Raw genomic sequence first — 18,194 nt, forward strand, 5'->3', positions numbered from 1 at the left:
CAGTACACTGCTGTGGCCTAGGTAGTCAGAAAGACCAGCATGATTTACTTGGACCAATCAACATTTAACCCCAGAGATGACCATTGCTGAACATGGCTAATGGAGAAAAACAATACTAAGCAAAACCCAGGTTTCAGAAAAAGCTTGCTATGTTTTGTAGACAACCAACTGTAGTTGTCACATGTTTACACTGCTCTTAACAGTTTTCCACTTTAGATAGAATCTACTGAATTTTTGAGATGACTTGAAATTTAATTTTTTTTCATGTCACTATAACTAACCTTCTCCCAATATTGTTGTATCATGAATGTTGGTTATAAGACATAGCACTTATATTATCATGACCACGTAGGCTCATTCTCCAAGCTAAAGTTTACTTTATAATTACTTTTTCTCAGCTTTATGCTTTTCCTGTAGCTCACAGCTGCTTAGACCCTTTTGTAATTTTCTTTGTTTTCTGTGACCAATTTTCCCCAAAGACCTGTCAATATTTTTCCCAAATATTCAAACACTTTAAGTCATCTGTCAGTTGCCCTTTCATCCCCTTGAGAGAACTCCCTCCCACAGCCCTTTATCTTTCTACTATAATTTGGACTTGTTGCTGTCTAGCAACAGAATAACCTCCATTCTTGGAATTTCCTTTCTCCTCCTCTAATACTGAATCCTCAATTCCAGGATCCCTTGTTTTCTTTTTCTTAGCTATTTCCTCATTTTTTTTTGAAGCACACATATTTTTTTTTAAAAGATTTATTTAATTTATTTGAAAGACAGAGTTACAGAGAGAGGTACAGCCAGAGAGAGGTCTTCCATCCACTAGTTCACTCCCAAAATGACAGCAACCGCCCAGAGCTCAGCTGATCCAAAGCAAGGAGCGAAGACCTTCTTCCAGGTCTCCCACATGGTTACAGGGGCCCAAGGAATTGGGCCATCTTCCACTGCGTTTCCAGGCCACAGCAGAGAGCTGGATCAGAAGTGGAGCAGCCAGGACTCAAACCAACATCCATATGGGATGCTGGCACTGCAGGGCAGGGCTTTAACCCACTGCGCCACAGCGCCAGTCCCCACATACTCTTTAAACGTTATCCGAGCTGGCACCGCGGCTCAATAGGCTAATCCTCCGCCTTGCGGCGCTGGCACACTGGGTTCTAGTCCCGGTCGGGGCGCCGGATTCTGTCCCGGTTGCCCCTCTTCCAGGCCAGCTCTCTGCTGTGGCCAGGGAGTGCAGTGGAGGATGGCCCAAGTACTTGGGCTCTGCAACCCGTGGGAGACCAGGAAAAGCACCTGGCTCCTGCCTTCGGATCAGCACGGTGCGCTGGCTGCGGCGGCCATTGGAGGGTGAACCAACGGCAAAGGAAGACCTTTCTCTCTGTCTCTCTTTCTCACTGTCCACTCTGCCTGTAAAAAAAAAAAAAAAAAAAAACTTATCCTTAACATATTTGGTCCCTGAATACTTTAAAGCGTAGTTACATGAATTTATTCTGCTTCACTTGGAAATTTCCCAGATTTATAGCAATTTTAATAATAGTACATGAAACATTTACCTTTATCCAGATTCACTTATGAACACTTTTTTTCATTTTCCTTAGCATTTGCTTTTACTTCCTCTTTCTTGGATGTAGAAATGATTTTAATAAAGGATTTGACTAAGGAAAAAGAGGAGGCAAGAACAACCACTGGACCAACAAAACCCTGCGCCGAGCTGCTGCATCCCCACACCTAGAGCTTCCCCACCATCACCATGCTGGAGAGAAATGCTGACGGGAATGCTAAAGGAGGTAAGGCCAAGGTGAAGGACAGACCACGGAGAAGACCCAGAAGGTTGTCTGCTAAACCAGCTCCTCCACAAGCCAGAATCCAAGCCTAAAAAGACCCCTGCGTAAAAGGGAGAGAAAGTACCCAAAGGGAAAAGGGGAAATATTGATGCTGATCAGGATGGGAATAACTCCGCAGAAAACGGAGACACCAACAGAGACCAGACACAGGAAGCTGCAGGTGCGGGAGATGCCAGGCGAAGTGTGCATTTCTGACAACTGTGTACTTCTGGTGACTGTACAGTCTGAAGTACTACTTCTTATCAATTTTTACAAAAATGCAGTTTTGCTTTACTTTTTAAGCCATGTTGTTAGCACACGGAACACTTCATTGTTGTTTTGGGGTCTCCGAAGCTGGAATGATATAGGGAAAAACAGCTTTCCCCTGTAGTTTTGAGAAGCTTCCTCTTGGCTCCCAGCAGGGTTTCTCCGCCTTTGACATATCGCCACGGGGCACAAAACCCTGGGGCGTGGAAAAACTAAATTTGATTTTATGTCCTCTGCCTCCTCCCTGCCTGCTTTCAGCATAGACTTAACTCCCTTAAGCCAATGCTGAGACGTGCTGGGACCTGACTCCAGCACAACAGGTCACCTGGCCTTCCCAGTCCCACCACTGAGATGGTGTCCCTCCTCAGAGCCACTGTTCCTTTTCTGGACTGCGCATATTCGGAGCTAAATGTGAAGTGCCAACCCTCACTCTAAACTTTCCCTTTCCAGAGCATCAAATAAAGACATTTTTTGTTAAAGACTGATTTATTTATTTGAAAGTCAGAGTTATAAAGAGAGACAGAAAGAGACAGGGAGATCTTCAGGTGCTGGTCCATTCCCAGATGGCCACAATGTCCAGGGCTGAGCCAGTCCGAAGCCAAGAGTCAGGAGCCTCCTCTGGATCTCCCACATTGGTGAAGGGGCCCAAACAGTTGGACCATCCATCTTCTGCTGCTTTGCCAGGCATATCAGGAGGAGATGGACTGGAAGCAGAGCAGCCGGTTCTCCAAGCAGCACCCATATGGGATGCTGGCATCACAGGTGGCAGCTTTCCCCACCACACAACAAAGTACACAACAAAGTCAGCCCCATTCATTGGGTTTTATAGTGCCTTTTTGATGGACAGTCCACTGAAGAAGGGAGTTGAAAGTTGCTGCATACTGTTAGCGATTCTCTGCCCATGTTGTGCCTGAAACACCACGTCTGTTTATGAAAAGAACCTTTAGTAAAACTGGATTCATTCGAGCTTGGAAAAAAAAATACTTGACTAGCCGGCGCCGTGGCTCAATAGGCTAATCCTCCACCTTGCGGCGCCGGCACACCGGGTTCTAGTCCCGGTTGGGGCGCCGGATTCTGTCCCGGTTGCCCCTCTTCCAGGCCAGCTCTCTGCTGTGGCCAGGGAGTGCAGTGGAGGATGGCCCAGGTGCTTGGGCCCTGCACCCCATGGGAGACCAGGAAAAGCACCTGGCTCCTGGCTCCTGCCAGGATCAGCGCGGTGCGCCGGCTGCAGCGGCGGCCATTGGAGGGTGAACCAACGGCAAAGGAAGACCTTTCTCTCTCTGTCTCTCTCTCTCACTGTCCACTCTGCCTGTCAAAAAAAAAAAAAAAAAAAAAAAATACTTGACTAAGTTGCATACAAAAGTGTTTATCCATAAAGACTTGTGTATATATTTCCATAGGATAAAATATTCTCTTATATTTCCATAATATAGTTATCAACTTCAGTAAGTTTAACATTGATCCAGTGCTTTTCTTTATGGCAGGGATTCTAATGTTGTAAATTGGTTCAATAATATCCTTTTTGGCAGTTTACTTTTTCTCTAGTAGAAGAACCACTCAGATCAAATATTGCATTTAATTATCATGTACCTTTAGTCACCCTTAATCTGGAATATTTCCTCAATCTTTCTCTTCAATGACATTCACATTTATTAATACAAAAATTCCTTTTATAAAAAATGTAATCATTTGGGTTTATGTGGTGCACCCCCGTGGTTAGATCCAGAGTCATCTCGGGCTGGAATACTCTTCAGTGCTGTGCCTTCCTCAGGTGATCATACGTGAAAGATGCAATCGCCATCTGCTCCTCACTGGTAGCGTTAATTGTGATCATCCAGTCCAGACACTGTATAACTTCCAAATAGTTACTGTGCTTTCTCTTGCTATTAATAAGCTTTCCATTTAGTACTATACAAATATTCTGATCCTAATTATCCCCTAGATTGAACATTCACTGATGGTTGTCACATGAATCAATTTTCGTGATAATGGTCTCAGAATGGTGATTTTCTAATGCTAGCACTTTTAGCATATTTATCAGTCAACACATAACATTTTACTTCCATTAATTTACTACTGATGAATAGTTTGACTAGGATGGAGTCCTAGGTTGAAAATCATTTATTCAGAATTTTGAAGGCACTGCTCCATTATCTTTCAGCAACTTGAATTGCTAGAGAAGACTGATGCCATTCTGATCCCAGTTTCTGGATGTGTGACCTGCTCCCCATGCCTGCCCATCCCCAGGAGCTCTAAGAATATCTTTTCTTTGTCCTCAATGTTCTGATATTACATAATAATGGGCTGGAATTTGAAGTTCTCTACTTTTTCCTTGAAAGTCTCCCAGTTTTTTAACATCCCATTCCAGTTTAAACAAGTATAAAATGGTCTTCTTTTCCCTCCACTATTCTGTAAATAATAGATCTTCCACTTCTTGGACATTGAATCTTTGTTTGGTCTACTTCCTCATTTTACTAAACCACACATTTTCTTATACCTCAAGCATAAATTAGTAGGGAAAAAAAAAGTTTATAAATGATACACAGAGACTAAAACCAGATCACTGCACATATTTGAACATGGCAAAATTGTCTCCTAAGCCCCTGGGACAACAGCATCTATGTAAACCTTTTTAATGTACAAAGCAATACTATGTATTATTTATGAACAAATTCTGAAAAAATAATGGAGACAGAAATCAATGATCAGAGACCCTCACTTCATCAGAAATATTCTATTTCTTTTATTTTTAAAAAATATGTAGAAATAAACTTTAAAAATCATGACTGTATCAATCATGTATGTACAAGGTGTTCATTAAAGTTTTTAAGAGATTCAAACTGGAAATATCTTAAACGTTCAAGAATAAGAAACTGATTCCATAAATACAATTCTAGGCAATGTACTATGATGCAGCTATTAAATATCTTATGTATTTAAAAAGGATGGGCATATAAATATATATATATATTATATATATATATATATCATAGAGTCCTTGTTGAGCAGGACATGTGAATGATATTCTGCTAAGTGAAAAAAGTCATTATGTATGGGGGCCGGCGCCGTGGCACATCAGGATAAGTCACTGCCTACATCGCCGGCATCCCTTATAGATGCCAGTTTGTGTCCTGGCTGCTCCACTTCTGATCTAGTACTCTGCTAATGTGCCTGGGAAAGCAATACAAGATAGCCCAAGTCCTTGGGCCCCTGCACCCACATGAGAAACCCAGATGAAACTCCTGGCTTCAGTCTAGCCCATCCCTGGCCATCGTGGCCATTTAGGGAGTGAACCAGCAGATGCAAGACTTCTTTCTCTGCATCTGGCTCTCCTCTCTGTAACTCTGCCTTTCAAATAAATAAATAAATCTTTTTTAAAAATCTGTAATAGAATGTGTATACTACAATTTGCACTCAGGTGCAGTGACTATGTGCATGTGTGTGTTCACTAAAGTTCCCTCAGTATCCATGGGGACTTGGTGCCAAGGGCCTCGATGGACACGAAAATCTTCAGATGCTCAAGTTCCTTTTATAAAATGCTGCCATATTTGTATATAACCTACATACACACACACACACACACACACACACACACACACTGGGGCCAGCACTGTGGTGCAGTGGGATAACGCCCTGGCCTGCAGTGCCGGCATCCCATATGGGCACCGGTTAGAGACCCGGCTGCTCCACTTCCAATCCAGCTCTCTACTATGGCCTGGGAAAGTAGTGGAAGATGACCCAAGTCCTTGGGCCCCTGCACCCGCGTGGAAGACCTGGAAGAAGCTCCTGGCTCCTGGCTTCGGATCGGCGCAGCTCTGGCCGCTGCAGCCAATTGGGGAATGAACCATCAGATGGAAGACCTCTCTCTCTCTCTGCCTCTCCTTCTTTCTCTGTGCAACTATGTAACTCTGACTTTCAAATACATAAATAAATAAATCTTTAAAAAAAAAAAAACCTACACACATCCTCCAGTGTACTTTAAATCATCTCTAGATGGTATGTGATAGCTGTTACATTGTAAATACTATCTAAATAGTTACTTGGTAACTAGGAAAATGTTGGCTGGATCCATCAAAGTGGAACATGCAGATATGTGGGGCACACTGTATTAAAGGTGAAATTCAGGCCTGCCTACTTTCTAGGCTAGTTTTTTGCTGTGAGCATGTATTTCTTTTATAGTCAGAAAATAATTTCTTAAACCTAAATTTCATTTAAAAGCTGCTTTGCATAATCAAAAGATTTAGAATGGACACTCTGTAAATGATGTCTACATCTCTTCCAAGTTGTTTGCAAAACAATTAAGCACCTTGTTTATGGAAAACTGAGAAGTACAAAATTCTTCCGTCCCCAGCACTCAGCAGCTGGAAAGAGAACCTCCTGTCTCAGTAAAAGGCATGATCCGGCTTCAGTGTTCTGCTGCCTATACACAGCACTTTTATAATCTGACAGATACCATCCTTCCATAATTAACCAATTTTCTAGTCATTGAAGAAGGAATTACAACTAAACTGCTAAGAATGCCTGCAAGACAACAGCAAGAAAAAGAATCCCTACTCCCAGTAGCTACTTCACACTGAAGTATCACTGAAAACTCGGCTACACTGAGATTGCTGTTCTTAGAAAGTTTACATCAGAGTTGACAGTAGCCATCAAAACACTTCATCCATGAGCAAGGTCATTCACCATCTCTGGAGTCAAAACCAACTTGCAAAGCCCTGAGCTTGAATATCAAATAGGAAATGGCACCGGGGAAAAAAAATACATTTTTAACATTATTAAAATCCCAGGTGTCCTTCCGAAAGTAGCAAAATAGAGTATATTGAAACACAAATCCATTGTACTTCAGAGGGTGCTGGAGAAGCAGTATCCTCAAGGGACAGGCAGGTTTTGATTGGAGGAAGAAGAGCAGCATGCAGACATGTTGAGGATAGTTGAACTCTAGCTACCGGCTGAGGGCTTGTCTGTGGCCCACAGCAGAATGTAAGGGTTTAGAGAGCTGCAGACAGGGAACTGATGAAGACAGGAAGGCAATGTGCAGATGTAACAGGGTTAGCACTGGAGTCCAGGGAGCCTTGTGGTGACTGAGACACACAAAGCACACACTCCTTTGATTTTCTCTCCAATTTCTCCATTTCTCCTTTTAATGACTGTCAGATCATATATACTGAACCTTTTTTTTGGCTACTTTCACTTCTTTTTTGTTCTTGCCGGTAATCCCACTGACTTTGCTTTCCAATGCTAATACTGAGAATCTCATTTCTGATATTTTCAGTTTTTAAAGACTTCTTTATTCTCTTTTCTTCTTATCACATGCTATTGTTTCATGGATGCAAATATCTTCTCTAATCATAAAAGATACTTTCTTCTCAAACAGTCTATTTCCTTCAAGTTATTTTGTGTGTATACACACAGTTCAGCCTCTTTCATATCCTTGCCTATTTGTTTATACTAAAGAATGGATTATTAAAAACCTTCTTGGAGGGAAAAGGTTATCATGATGTAAGAGGAAAAGCCACCTTTTGGGACATAGCATCCCATATCAGAGAGCCTAAGAGTCCCACTACTACTTCTGATTCAGCTTCCTGCTAGCACACCTAGGAGGCAGTGTATGATGGCCATGTACTTGAGCTCCTGTCTCCCATGTGGGAGACTCTGATGGAGTTCCTGGCTCCTGCCTCTGCCCTGGCCCAGTCCCGACTACTGCAGACACTTGGGGATAGAATCAGCAGATGAAGATTGGTCTCTCTCTCTCCTATCTCTCCCTCTCTGTCACTCTCTCTAATACACCAAAACAAACTAGAAGCTGTGTGCATAGCTGGAATCTCTCTGTAGAGCCCTTTCACTGGGGAAACTGAGATGTACCACTGGTCTTTGACTTGATCAGATCTCCCCCAAGAAAGCCCTTACGATCTCCAGCCTACACACGTCTAGCTGGCAGTGTGCAGGGGTAAGGGTAGAAGGCTACGGGGAGAAGGAGAAGCGGCAACAGAAGCTCCACAATTCCTGTTTTATTGCTTTAGAAAATAAGAGCTTTGAGAAGCTGACCTGAGAATATAGGTGGTTTTTAAGACTTTCAGCCACTTTTCCTGTGCTCAGCCCTACCAGCATGCCCTACTTCCCAAGACATCTCAAGTCCTAGTTTCTCATGCCTTTTGGGGGATTGTGCCATGTGTAGAATGGCTGCTCTGTTTCCTCCAGTGCACGTTAGCATTTACCTTCCTTAGGTCTGCCACAAGTAAGAACGCTTCCAACTGCTTTCTAACTCCCAAATGTTAGCATCAACTTACTTGTGCTGTCATCTCAATGTACCCTTTTTAATCCTCAACCACTTCAACTATTCTAATGGGGTTTCAGGATGGTATGACATTCAACCACCATCTTTACCAAAAACCCTACTGCATGCTAATACATTTATTTTAGGATTTCAGATTTGTTTTTAGGTTTTGGATAATTTTGTTTCCCACCATGCCCATCCCCAGTTTCCCAAACAGTAAGCTTTCAAACACTTGTTTTCTAAAAAATGCATACAAGACTATAAATACCGCCCGGAATACCAACTTCTTTCACATCTCACAGACTCTGGTACATCCTACTCTTAGTGTGGGTCTACTATCTATTTTGTGCTCTCTTTAATGCAAGAGCTTTTTTGATGTGTATCAACAGGCCATATTCCACTCGCTTTTTCTCTTCTTCTAAACTGATGTCAACCAAGCTTCTTTTAGCAGTCTCCCTCCTACAGATCCACTGTGAAATAAAGTGGTCCCTCCCAAACCGCTTATCAGTGTATCCTCCAAAGTCCCAACTCGCATCTTCCATTTAAAATACATCACTCAAAGGATGGGGCACACTAACAATCTGGCCATCAGCACAAACACCCCATATCAGAATTCCTGGGAGATAAGCCAGAAGATTACTTTTACTGCATAGCAGCTAAGTCAGACAGGGTAACATTTAAAAATCAACAGTGTAAAGGTTTTTCAATTAACTATCACAAAGAAACAACTAGACAGCAAAAGCAACACACACAAGACACATATGGCCCCTTCCATCAACATTTAGAACTTACCTTTACATAATGCTAATAAATGCGTACCTCAGTTCTTTTTCCAGTAATTACTTCACATAGTCCTTTGCATAGCTGTAAAGGATCATCAAGTCAATACCAAGAGATATCCAAAATTCTACTTCATTAACCCACCACGCAAGCCTAGCCATTAACCCTACCACACAGGCCCCTCAACTTCTAGAACTATAAACAACTTCAGAGATTTTTTCAGGGTTTCCTTAAGTTGGATTTATACCACTTCTCCTATTTCTTTAGTAATTCACCAGATTCCTCACTACAGTTCATACTACCGTAAGTAAATAAAATCTGGAAGTCAGTACTTGCAAAAAGAATATGAAGATGCCCGCCAAGAAAAACTGACACTATATATGCAACAAAGTTGAATGCTGTTGTGTATATTTATTTAGAAAACAAAAGCAACAAAAAAATCTACATATCAAGGGCAAAACTCCATCATGTTTACACACATAGCCACCCTGATTACTATCAATCATGTAGATGACTGCTATCAACAAAGACTTTTCAGTATGTTCCACATGACCTTTTGACTAGAGTATAAGATCCTCTATGATCTGTGCCAAAGACCACCCACTGTAGTTGTATTACTCCACCACTGGCCCGCTGAACAGCCTGCATTCATTTCTGAAATCCTCCTGGGAAGCCTATTCCAACTCTGCTCCCACAGGGCTTGTGTGTCTCCTGTCCTTCCCAGGTTGGTTCTCTCTAACCACACTGGCCTAATACAGGGATGTTCACTTCCCCAAAGTTCCTTCACACACCTTAATGTTGTCCCAGCACTTCTAACACCAGCAACCCCATGATGCAGATAAAGTCACAGCTGTTCAAGCCTAAAAGGGACCAATGCAAAGGGTGAGTATTTTCATTGTCTACCCAGAAGAAAAAATATATTATACAAATACAGTCTTTAAGCATACATACAGGGCCTGGAATTGTGGCATAGCAGGTAAGTCACATAGTGCCAGCATCCCATATGGGCACAGGTTCAAGTCGCAGCTGCTCCACTTCCAATCCAGCTTCTTGCTAAAGCACTTAGCAAAGCAATGGAAGATGACCCAAGTCCTTGGGCCTCTGTACCCATATGCGAGACCTGGAAGAAACCCCTGGCTCCTGGCTTTGGATTGGTATAGCCATTTGGGGAGTGAACCAGTGGATGGAAGACCTCTCTCTGTCTCTCCCCCTCTCTCTGTAACTCTGCCTTTCAAATAAATAAAATGAATCTTTAAAAAAAAGTGTACATATATTATAGTGGAGTTTATGTTGAAACAGTTATAACACAAGTAAGGAAAAAATACAAAAGAAACTCAAATTAAGGGCAAGATTTCCTGAAGGTAAGGACCATAGGAGTGCCAAGATAAAGTTCAAGAGGGGTGAGAAGAGGACAGAATAATTGGGCAAGATTTCACAGTGGGAGTGAAACTCTGGAAAACATGTACTAGCTGGGTAGGTGAAGCAGGTATTCCAGGTGTGGGCAGCAGCATGAGCAAAGGCCCTGAGGTAGGAATGAGCACAGCATGTGGAAAGGTCAGTGAAGGCACGGTCAGTGCTGGAGCAGAGCATGACCCCTGGAGAGCAACTGGAGCTAAGGCTGGAGATGGGTGCTGGACACTGACCAGGGACGGCCCAAGAGGCTTGAGGGGCTTCTTCTCCACGGGGTGCAGTTTCTGATGCTGAACAAAGCTTCCGTACCACTTGAAGGCTTTCCCACACACCTTACATGCGTAAGGCTTCTCGCCGGTGTGGACTCTCTGATGCTGAATGGAGGCTATTTTCTGAGTGAAGGCTTTGCCACACTCCTGACACTGGTAGGGCTTCTCCCCAGTGTGAATTCTCTGGTGGACAATAAAGAGTGACCTACAACCAAACGCTTTCCAGCACTCCTGACATGTATAGAGCTTCTCCCCCGTGTGCAGCCTCTGATGCTGCAGGTGTGCCGCACTCCTGCGGAAAGCCTTGCCACACTCCTTACACACGTAGGGCTTCTCCCCAGTGTGGATCCTCTGGTGCTGAGTCAGGGCTGTGTTAGAACTCAACCCTTTGCCACACTCCTTGCATTCATAGGGCCCTTCCCCGCTGTGGTTTTTCTCATGCACAATGCAGTCATAGCTGGACTTGAAAGCTTTGCCACACTCCTTACATTTAAAGGGCTTTTCCCCAGTGTGACTCATCTGATGCCTGATAAGTTTTGAGTTGTATCTGAAGATTTTCCCACATTCTTTACATTCATAGAACTTCATTCCCCCTCGGAGTATCAGATTTGGATTTAGATCGCAAGTCTGCCTTGGCTTGTTTCTAAAATCAGAACATTCAGATTTTCCAAGGAATCCTCCTACAGGCACTCTGTGTGACTCCAACTCTTCAGGGCTTTCTTGCTTTGAGGGCACTTCCTTTTTGATCCGGAACTCACCACCTGCCCAAAGAAACCACAAGTGTTCCCAGTTATTGGACTGGAAGGAGAACAGAATCCAGTGGTCCTAATTTTCTCTTGGAGGGCATAGCTTTTAAAAATACATGCAAGAGGGCCAGTGCTGTGGTGTAGCGGGTAAAGCTGCCGCCTGCAGTGCCGGCATCCCATATGGGTGCCGGTTCAAGTCCCAGGCTCCACTTCCTATCCAGCTCTCTGCTATGGCCTGGGAAAGCAGAAGATGGCCCAAGCCCTTGGGCCCCTGCACCCATGTGGGAGACCTGGAAGCTCCTGGCTCCTGGCTTCAGATTGGTGTAGCTCCGGCCATCGGGGCTAATTGGGGAGTGACACCAGCGGATGGAAGACCTCTCTCTCTCTGCCTCTCTTTCTCTCTCTGTGTAATTCTGACTTTCAAGTAAAATAAGTAAATCTTTAAAAAAAATATATTTATATATATATGCAAGAAATGAAAGAGACAAATAAAAACAAGGGACATACAACTAAAGAAGTGAAGACACCAGAAACAGAGCAGTAAAGAAGCTGAGAAGTACCCCCATAAGGAAGGCTGGGAACTGTGCCAAGGCAAATGAAAGGCGAAGAAAACAGATAAACAAATAAAAAAGAATGAGACAAAAATAAATAATTAAAAAGGTAAGTATGAGACAAGAGGAGTCTAAAAATGGGGGGGAGGGGGCACTGTGGCGTAGTAGGTTAAGCCTCCACGTGCAGCAACAGCATCCCATACAGGTGCCAGTTCATGTCCCAGCTGCTCCTCTTCCGATCCAGCTCTCTGCTTATGGCCTGGGAAGGCAGTGGAAGACACCCAAGGGCTTGGGCCCCTGCACCCACGTGAGAGAACCAGAAGCTCCTGGCTCCTGGCTTCAGATCAGCTCCGCTCCAGCCAGTGCAGCCATCTGGGGAGTGAACCAACAGATGGAAAACCTCTCTGTCTCTCCCTCTCTTTATCTGTAACTCTACCTCTCAAATAAATAATTTTTTTTAATAATGGGAAAAATTTTTAAGAGATGGGGGTTGAGAAAGAGAGCAAACCAAAAAAGGAATAAGAGATGAGAGTGGAGTAGAGGGAAGGTTAGGACTATAAGAGGCCTCACAGGCTAAGACATGCAACCAGTAGACAGATGGGTCCCAATGCCTCACCTACTATGTACAGTGACCAGGTTCTAAATAACATCCAATTAACTTCATTTTTAAATATTCTATATCATACTCTGAAATAAAACATACTTTATTCCAGACAGGCAGCTGGAATGGCAGTTAGACTGGAGAGCTGCAGGTCATCAGGGTATCACTATAAAGGGGCCGCCAGGGGCCACTGCTGTAGCATGACAGGTCAAGCCACCACCTGCAATACCAGCATCTGAAACCAGCACTGGTTTCAGTTCTGGCTGCTCCACTTCTGATCCAGCTCCCTGCTAACATGCCTGGGAAAGCAGAGGAAGATGGCCCAAGTATCCGGGGCCCTGACACCCACCTGGGAAACCAGATGGAATTCCAGGGTCCTGGCTTCAGCTTGGCCCAGCCCTGGCCATTGCGGTCATTTGCAGAGTAAACCCACAGATGAACGATCTTTCTCTCTCACTCTCTATCTCTGTAATTCTGTCTTTCAAACAAACAAATGAATCTTTAAAAAGCAAAGGGACTGGTGCCAGTACTATGGCAGAGCAGATTAAAGCCCTGGCCTGCAGCGCTAGCATTCCATATAGACACCATTTTTGAGTCCTGGCTGTCCCACTTCCGATCCAGCTACCTGCCAATGTGCCTGGGAAAGCAGCGGAGGATGGCCCAAGTCCTTAGGCCCTTGCACTCTTGTGGGAAACCCAGAAGTTACTGGCTTCAGCCACTGAATCCATTTGGGGAGTGAACCAGAGGATGAAAGATCTCACTCTTTCTGTCTCCACCTCTCTCTGTAACTCTTTCTTTCAAATAAATAAAAATAAATCTTCAAAAAGCAGAAGGGGGTGGGGGTGTAATAACAGTGTGTGTGAGAAGTAAGGCTTGGAGAGCTGCCTCCAAAGAAAAGGAAACCTAGGTAATCATAGCCTTTTGGGACAGACGGCCCTCTCAGGGAAACCCTAAGTGCTGTGTGCGTGTATAAGAGAGAGAGAGAGGCTGTGCTCCACAGTCCCAGCTGGGAAAAACACAGTGTAAATCTCAAGATTACGTACATGGAAGCTTTAGGTGACTTAGAAACCAGAAAAACAAATTAAAGCCATGTTTCATTGCCGAATGTGTAAGAATTCAATCTGTAGCTGTGGCAAAAATAAATAAATCAGTTTGTCCTACAGAATCACATTATCCTTAAAACTGGTTGAAACCCTACTTCATTCAAATAAAAAATGGCATAAAATTAAAACTCCCTGGCCAGGCGCTGTGGCATAGCGGGTAAAGCTGCCATATGCAGTACCGGCATCCCTTATGGGCGCCAGTTCAAGTCCTGGCTACTCCACTTCTGATCCAGTTCTCAGCTATAGCCTGGAAAAGCAATGGAAGATGGCTCAAGTCCTTGGGTCCCTGCATCTGTGTGGTAGACTCAGAAGAAGCTCCTGGCTCCTGGCTTCAGATCAACGCAGCTCCAGCCATTGAGCCCACTTGGGGAGTGAACCAGCAGATGGAAGACTTCTCTCTCTCTCTCTCTCTGCCTCTCCTCTCTGTGTAACTCTTTCAAATTAAAAAAAAAAAAAAAACCTCCCTACTGATGAGAAAAGTCATGGTGCAGGAACTACTGGGTCATAGCTTTCCACACAGGAGGATGGCCACTGGTGGCACGAGCAGACTGAGCAGCCACACCCCCAAAGGGCTGGTCTTCCAGGCTCAGACCAGAACTCAGAGGTCATAGATCACACTGAGCACAGCCTTGGAAGTGACTGGAAGTTTGCTCCCTTTTGGCAGAACAAACACTTCTCCCACAGTAAACCAGGAAGGCAGAGCGGGAAACCTAACACTAGGTTCTTTTACTCACCTGAGCCGATGCCTCTCAAACCCTCTGTGTCCCAGGGATCTGGGCCGCAGGGTGCCTCCCCTCTTTCCAGCTTAGAGATCAGAGCAGGTTTGGGAAATGAAAATGCTACCTCAGGAATAAAAAAAAAGAAAAACAGGCTGAGGAAAGAACATCCAGAATTATTCCTGAGACCTTTCTCAGCCCACCTGCCATGGGGTGCATGGGGAGAGAAACAGAACTCCCAGGAGGCCACACAGGCTGCAGAGTCCTCAGGAAGGGTTCACCACTTCCAGGAACTCCACCACTGCCAAGAAGAGACTGTTCTCTTTGGGAAGCAACTCTGCAGTCTGGCCTCCACTTATGGAAAGGGCACTCCCTCACGAAGGGTGGATGAAGGGTCTTCCCTGGGGTGTAGGATGGCCAATTTCAAAAACAAGGGAGACAAGGATTTCCCCACCAGCAGCTTTGGAAGGTATGATCACTGAATACCCCTATGGGGTCATCAAACCCAAGAGGGACTAGAATCCCCCAAAAGCTGAGGGAGATGTCAAACTACCGCAAAGGGCCCTAGAGAGAGACCTTACCCAGGGAAGTAACATTTGCATAGTTCTCCAGCATCACCTCCCTGTACAGGGCCCTCTGCCCAGGGCCCAGGCTGGCCCACTGATCCTGGGTGAAGTACACAGCCACATCCTCAAAGGTCACTGGTTCCTGAAACAACAGGTTCTTCCTCAAGCTCTGAGCGAGGGGCAGAAGGAGGCAGCCTGAGCTGCAGAAGGGATAGACCTGAGCCCCACAGAAGGTATGCTTTATCAAGAAGAGTACCCAGCACCCCAGCTAGGGCCCAACCCTCCACCAGTGCTCCCGCTTTCAACACTTCCATTCGCATGGTTCTGGGGCCCCCAAACCACTGTCCCACTCTCACAGTCCGGCATCTGGGGCTCTCACCCTGGTACAGCATAAACACCTATGCACCTGGCTTTACAGATGCACCTCCCATCTTCACAGACTCCACAACCCCACTGCCTCACATGCTATACACCCAACACTACAGAAGACAACTGCCAATCAAAGTGCATTCGTATGGCTCCCCCTTATTCCCTATACTCAATTTCTCTTTGATCTCCCCAATACTGTCCATTACATGACTTGGGGGCCATCTTCCACTGCTTACTGCTTTCCCAGGCCATAGCAGAGAGCTGGATCGGAAGAGCAGCAGCTGGGACTCGAACAGGCACCCATATGGGATGCCAGCGCTGCAGGCGGCAGCTTTACCCGCTCCGCCACAGTGCCGGCCCCTCAAAATCTTTTTTTTTTTTTTTGACAGGCAGAGTTAGTGAGAGAGAGAGAGAGACAAAGAGAGAAAGGTCTTCCTTCTGTTGGTTCACTCCCCAGATGGCTGCTACAGCCGGCGTGCTGCACCGATCTGAAGCCAGAAGCCACGCACTTCCTCCTGGTCTCCCATGTGGATGCAGGGCCCAAGCACTTGGGCCATCCTCCACTACCTTCCCAGGCCACAGCAGAGAGCTGGACTGGAAGAGGAGCAATGGGGACAGAACCAGCACCCCAACCGGGACTAGAACCAGGGGTGCCAGCGCCGCAGGAGAAGGATTAGCCTAGTGAGCTGCGGTGCCAGCCCCTCAAAATCCTCTTAATTGGCCCACACTCTCCCACAGCTTGCCATCACGGGTGGGGGAAAAACCTTTTTAATATATAAATCCAATCATGTCACTCTCCCTGTCTCCCCTCCCCTGCTTAAAATACTTCAGTGCCTTCCCACTGAACCTGGAACAGAAACCGAAGTCTTCGCCATGACCTACCACGTGGGCTCTACTTCTCCCATCTCATACCGAACCACCCGCTCTGACTTCACTTCCGAGGCTTCACGCTTATTGTTAGAACCACATGGTCTCTCCGGGATACACCCGCCATCTCCTGACGACGGACTCCTCTGGTTTCAGCAGGCGACTTCGATTCGTGGAATGTGACCTCAACTTCCACACTCAGGGAGAAATGCCTTGGCCTGGGTCACCTTTCTCCTTCCGCTTACATCTGCACATCCACGCTCACCACTCTCTACACACCAAACTCTTACTCCTCTCTCGCCACTCACTCCCACCAGCCATAGGCCTGGTCATACAGTCAGAGGGGAAACCACAGCCTGGCCAGATGGGGCCTTCTCCGTCCTTTCCTGACCGTGAGTGACCAAGGCTGAAAGGAAGCCCCACTCACCTGAGGCCACACCGGCTGCAGCATGGCTGACGTCCCCTGGCCTCACGCACTGCCCTGGGATGTATGTGCAAGCGCCAGCTCCTTAGAGGCGAGAAGAGCCGTGAGTACTGGGCACTCTGTTCCTGCACCCCCCAGCGGCCTCACAGCGCCAGCACTGGACGGGGGCTCCCTCAGGGGGCCCCCCGGAGGCTCCCACGCCGAGCACCCCCCACTCCCTTTAGGAATGGCTACCCCTGGTCTCGGGTTAACCCTCCCCTGGGCCGCTCAGTCCCTAAGGGCATCCCTGGGCCTGTTCACGCGGAGAGGACTGACCCTACGGTGTGGGGTCTGTGAGAAATGTTTCTAAGGACCACGGCACCAACTCCGTGGGATGGCTGGCCACGGGCGTGCTGAGGGGGAAACACCCGGTGTCCCGGGGAGAAGACGCTGACCGGATACCCAGTAGGGATCTAAACACTCCACCCCAGGGGGCCAGGAGACCCCCAAACACCATAACTGTCGGTACCGGGCGCGCGAAGCTGTCGCGACGAGCTCTTGGAGGAGAGAAAAGAGGCTCACGCTTCTGTGGCCCCGAACTGGGTCCCGGCCCTGGAAGGCCGCGCGTCCCCTTCGGGCGACTTCTGCGAGGCCCACACCCCCCAGCTCCGGGTGAAGGAGGGGAGGGTCGCCATTGGGACTGAGTTCAAGAGGGAAGGAGGCTAGCGAGCCGCCAGGAGCAGCGAGAAAGTCCGCAGAGGGCGGACGTCTCACGGAGACGCCGCCGAACTCCACGCCGCTCACCTCTCCCCTCTCCCCAACCCCGAGACGCCGGTAACTGGAATGCAACCCGGAAGCGCGCGCGCGCCAAGGGCCCCTCTAGGCCGCCCGGAGGCCGCCCACCTCGGTGGTCGCTGGCCCCACGTGACTCGCCCAGGCCCGCGGAGGAGGCGGGGTTGCTGCGGGACGCGTGGCTGTTTCCGCTCTAGCTGCGGGCACCAGGGCCGCAGCCAGGCTCTGCCCAGACCACGGCGTCTGGGCGGAGGCGGGGCCCTCGGCTGCCGGCCCGCCGTCTGCACTCCGTGGGTCACCTGAAGCCTGGGCTGACACCTGTTGTATCATCTCTAAGAGGCCCCAGACGAGGCCTGGCGACTTGGGGGAAAACCGTGGCTTCTATCTGCTCTGTTAGCCCTCCCCCTTCTTAGCCTACGAATGTGGAACCTTTTAGGGCAGACTCGCTTGATACCCAGAGTAACTGAGGCTGACTAAGGTTGCCAAGCATTCTGAACATAAAGGACATGTCCTGTATTAAATCATTTTGTCCTGTTTTCAGTTGGGGCAGGAAACTCTCAAGGTCCTCTATTTAGCTTATAAGTTGCAAAAATTCATTAGTTAGAGCTACATTTCCACCCAGGAACTGACACTTTGTCTTAAATAACAGCACTGGCTGGGGAAAAAAAA

The 18,194-nt window shown here is 46.7% G+C and overlaps 1 protein-coding gene and 1 pseudogene across 7 annotated transcripts; one reads left to right on the plus strand and one right to left on the minus strand.

The window, feature by feature from the left end:
• Positions 1-1,572: 1,572 nt before the first annotated feature.
• On the minus strand, positions 1,573-17,574 carry LOC100353171 (zinc finger protein 621). Of its 7 annotated transcripts, none has more exons than XR_011379584.1 (8): positions 17,263-17,574; positions 16,758-16,838; positions 15,110-15,236; positions 14,547-14,651; positions 10,776-11,572; positions 9,924-9,992; positions 9,145-9,216; positions 1,573-1,643 (listed from the first exon to the last, which is right to left on the minus strand). XR_011379584.1 is itself a non-coding variant. In XM_070050996.1 (6 exons), the coding sequence occupies exons 2-6, from the start codon at positions 16,779-16,781 to the stop codon at positions 9,987-9,989; spliced, it is 1,059 nt and encodes a 352-aa protein (XP_069907097.1). In that variant the 5' UTR covers positions 16,782-16,838; positions 17,263-17,574; the 3' UTR covers positions 9,919-9,986. The 7 variants fall into 7 exon arrangements, 3 of the variants coding, with proteins under 3 accessions (XP_008258484.1, XP_051708635.1, XP_069907097.1); XR_011379583.1 differs by lacking the exon at positions 1,573-1,643 and adding an exon at positions 2,546-3,387 and having other exon boundaries at positions 9,172-9,216; positions 10,084-11,572; XR_011379582.1 differs by lacking the exon at positions 1,573-1,643 and adding an exon at positions 2,546-3,002 and having other exon boundaries at positions 10,084-11,572.
• On the plus strand, positions 1,645-2,155 carry LOC108177084 (non-histone chromosomal protein HMG-17 pseudogene; annotated as a pseudogene).
• Positions 17,575-18,194: the final 620 nt, after the last annotated feature.

The sequence above is a fragment of the Oryctolagus cuniculus genome, chromosome 10 (genome assembly GCF_964237555.1).
Source record: "Oryctolagus cuniculus chromosome 10, mOryCun1.1, whole genome shotgun sequence".
NCBI classification, from domain to species: Eukaryota; Metazoa; Chordata; class Mammalia; order Lagomorpha; family Leporidae; genus Oryctolagus; species Oryctolagus cuniculus.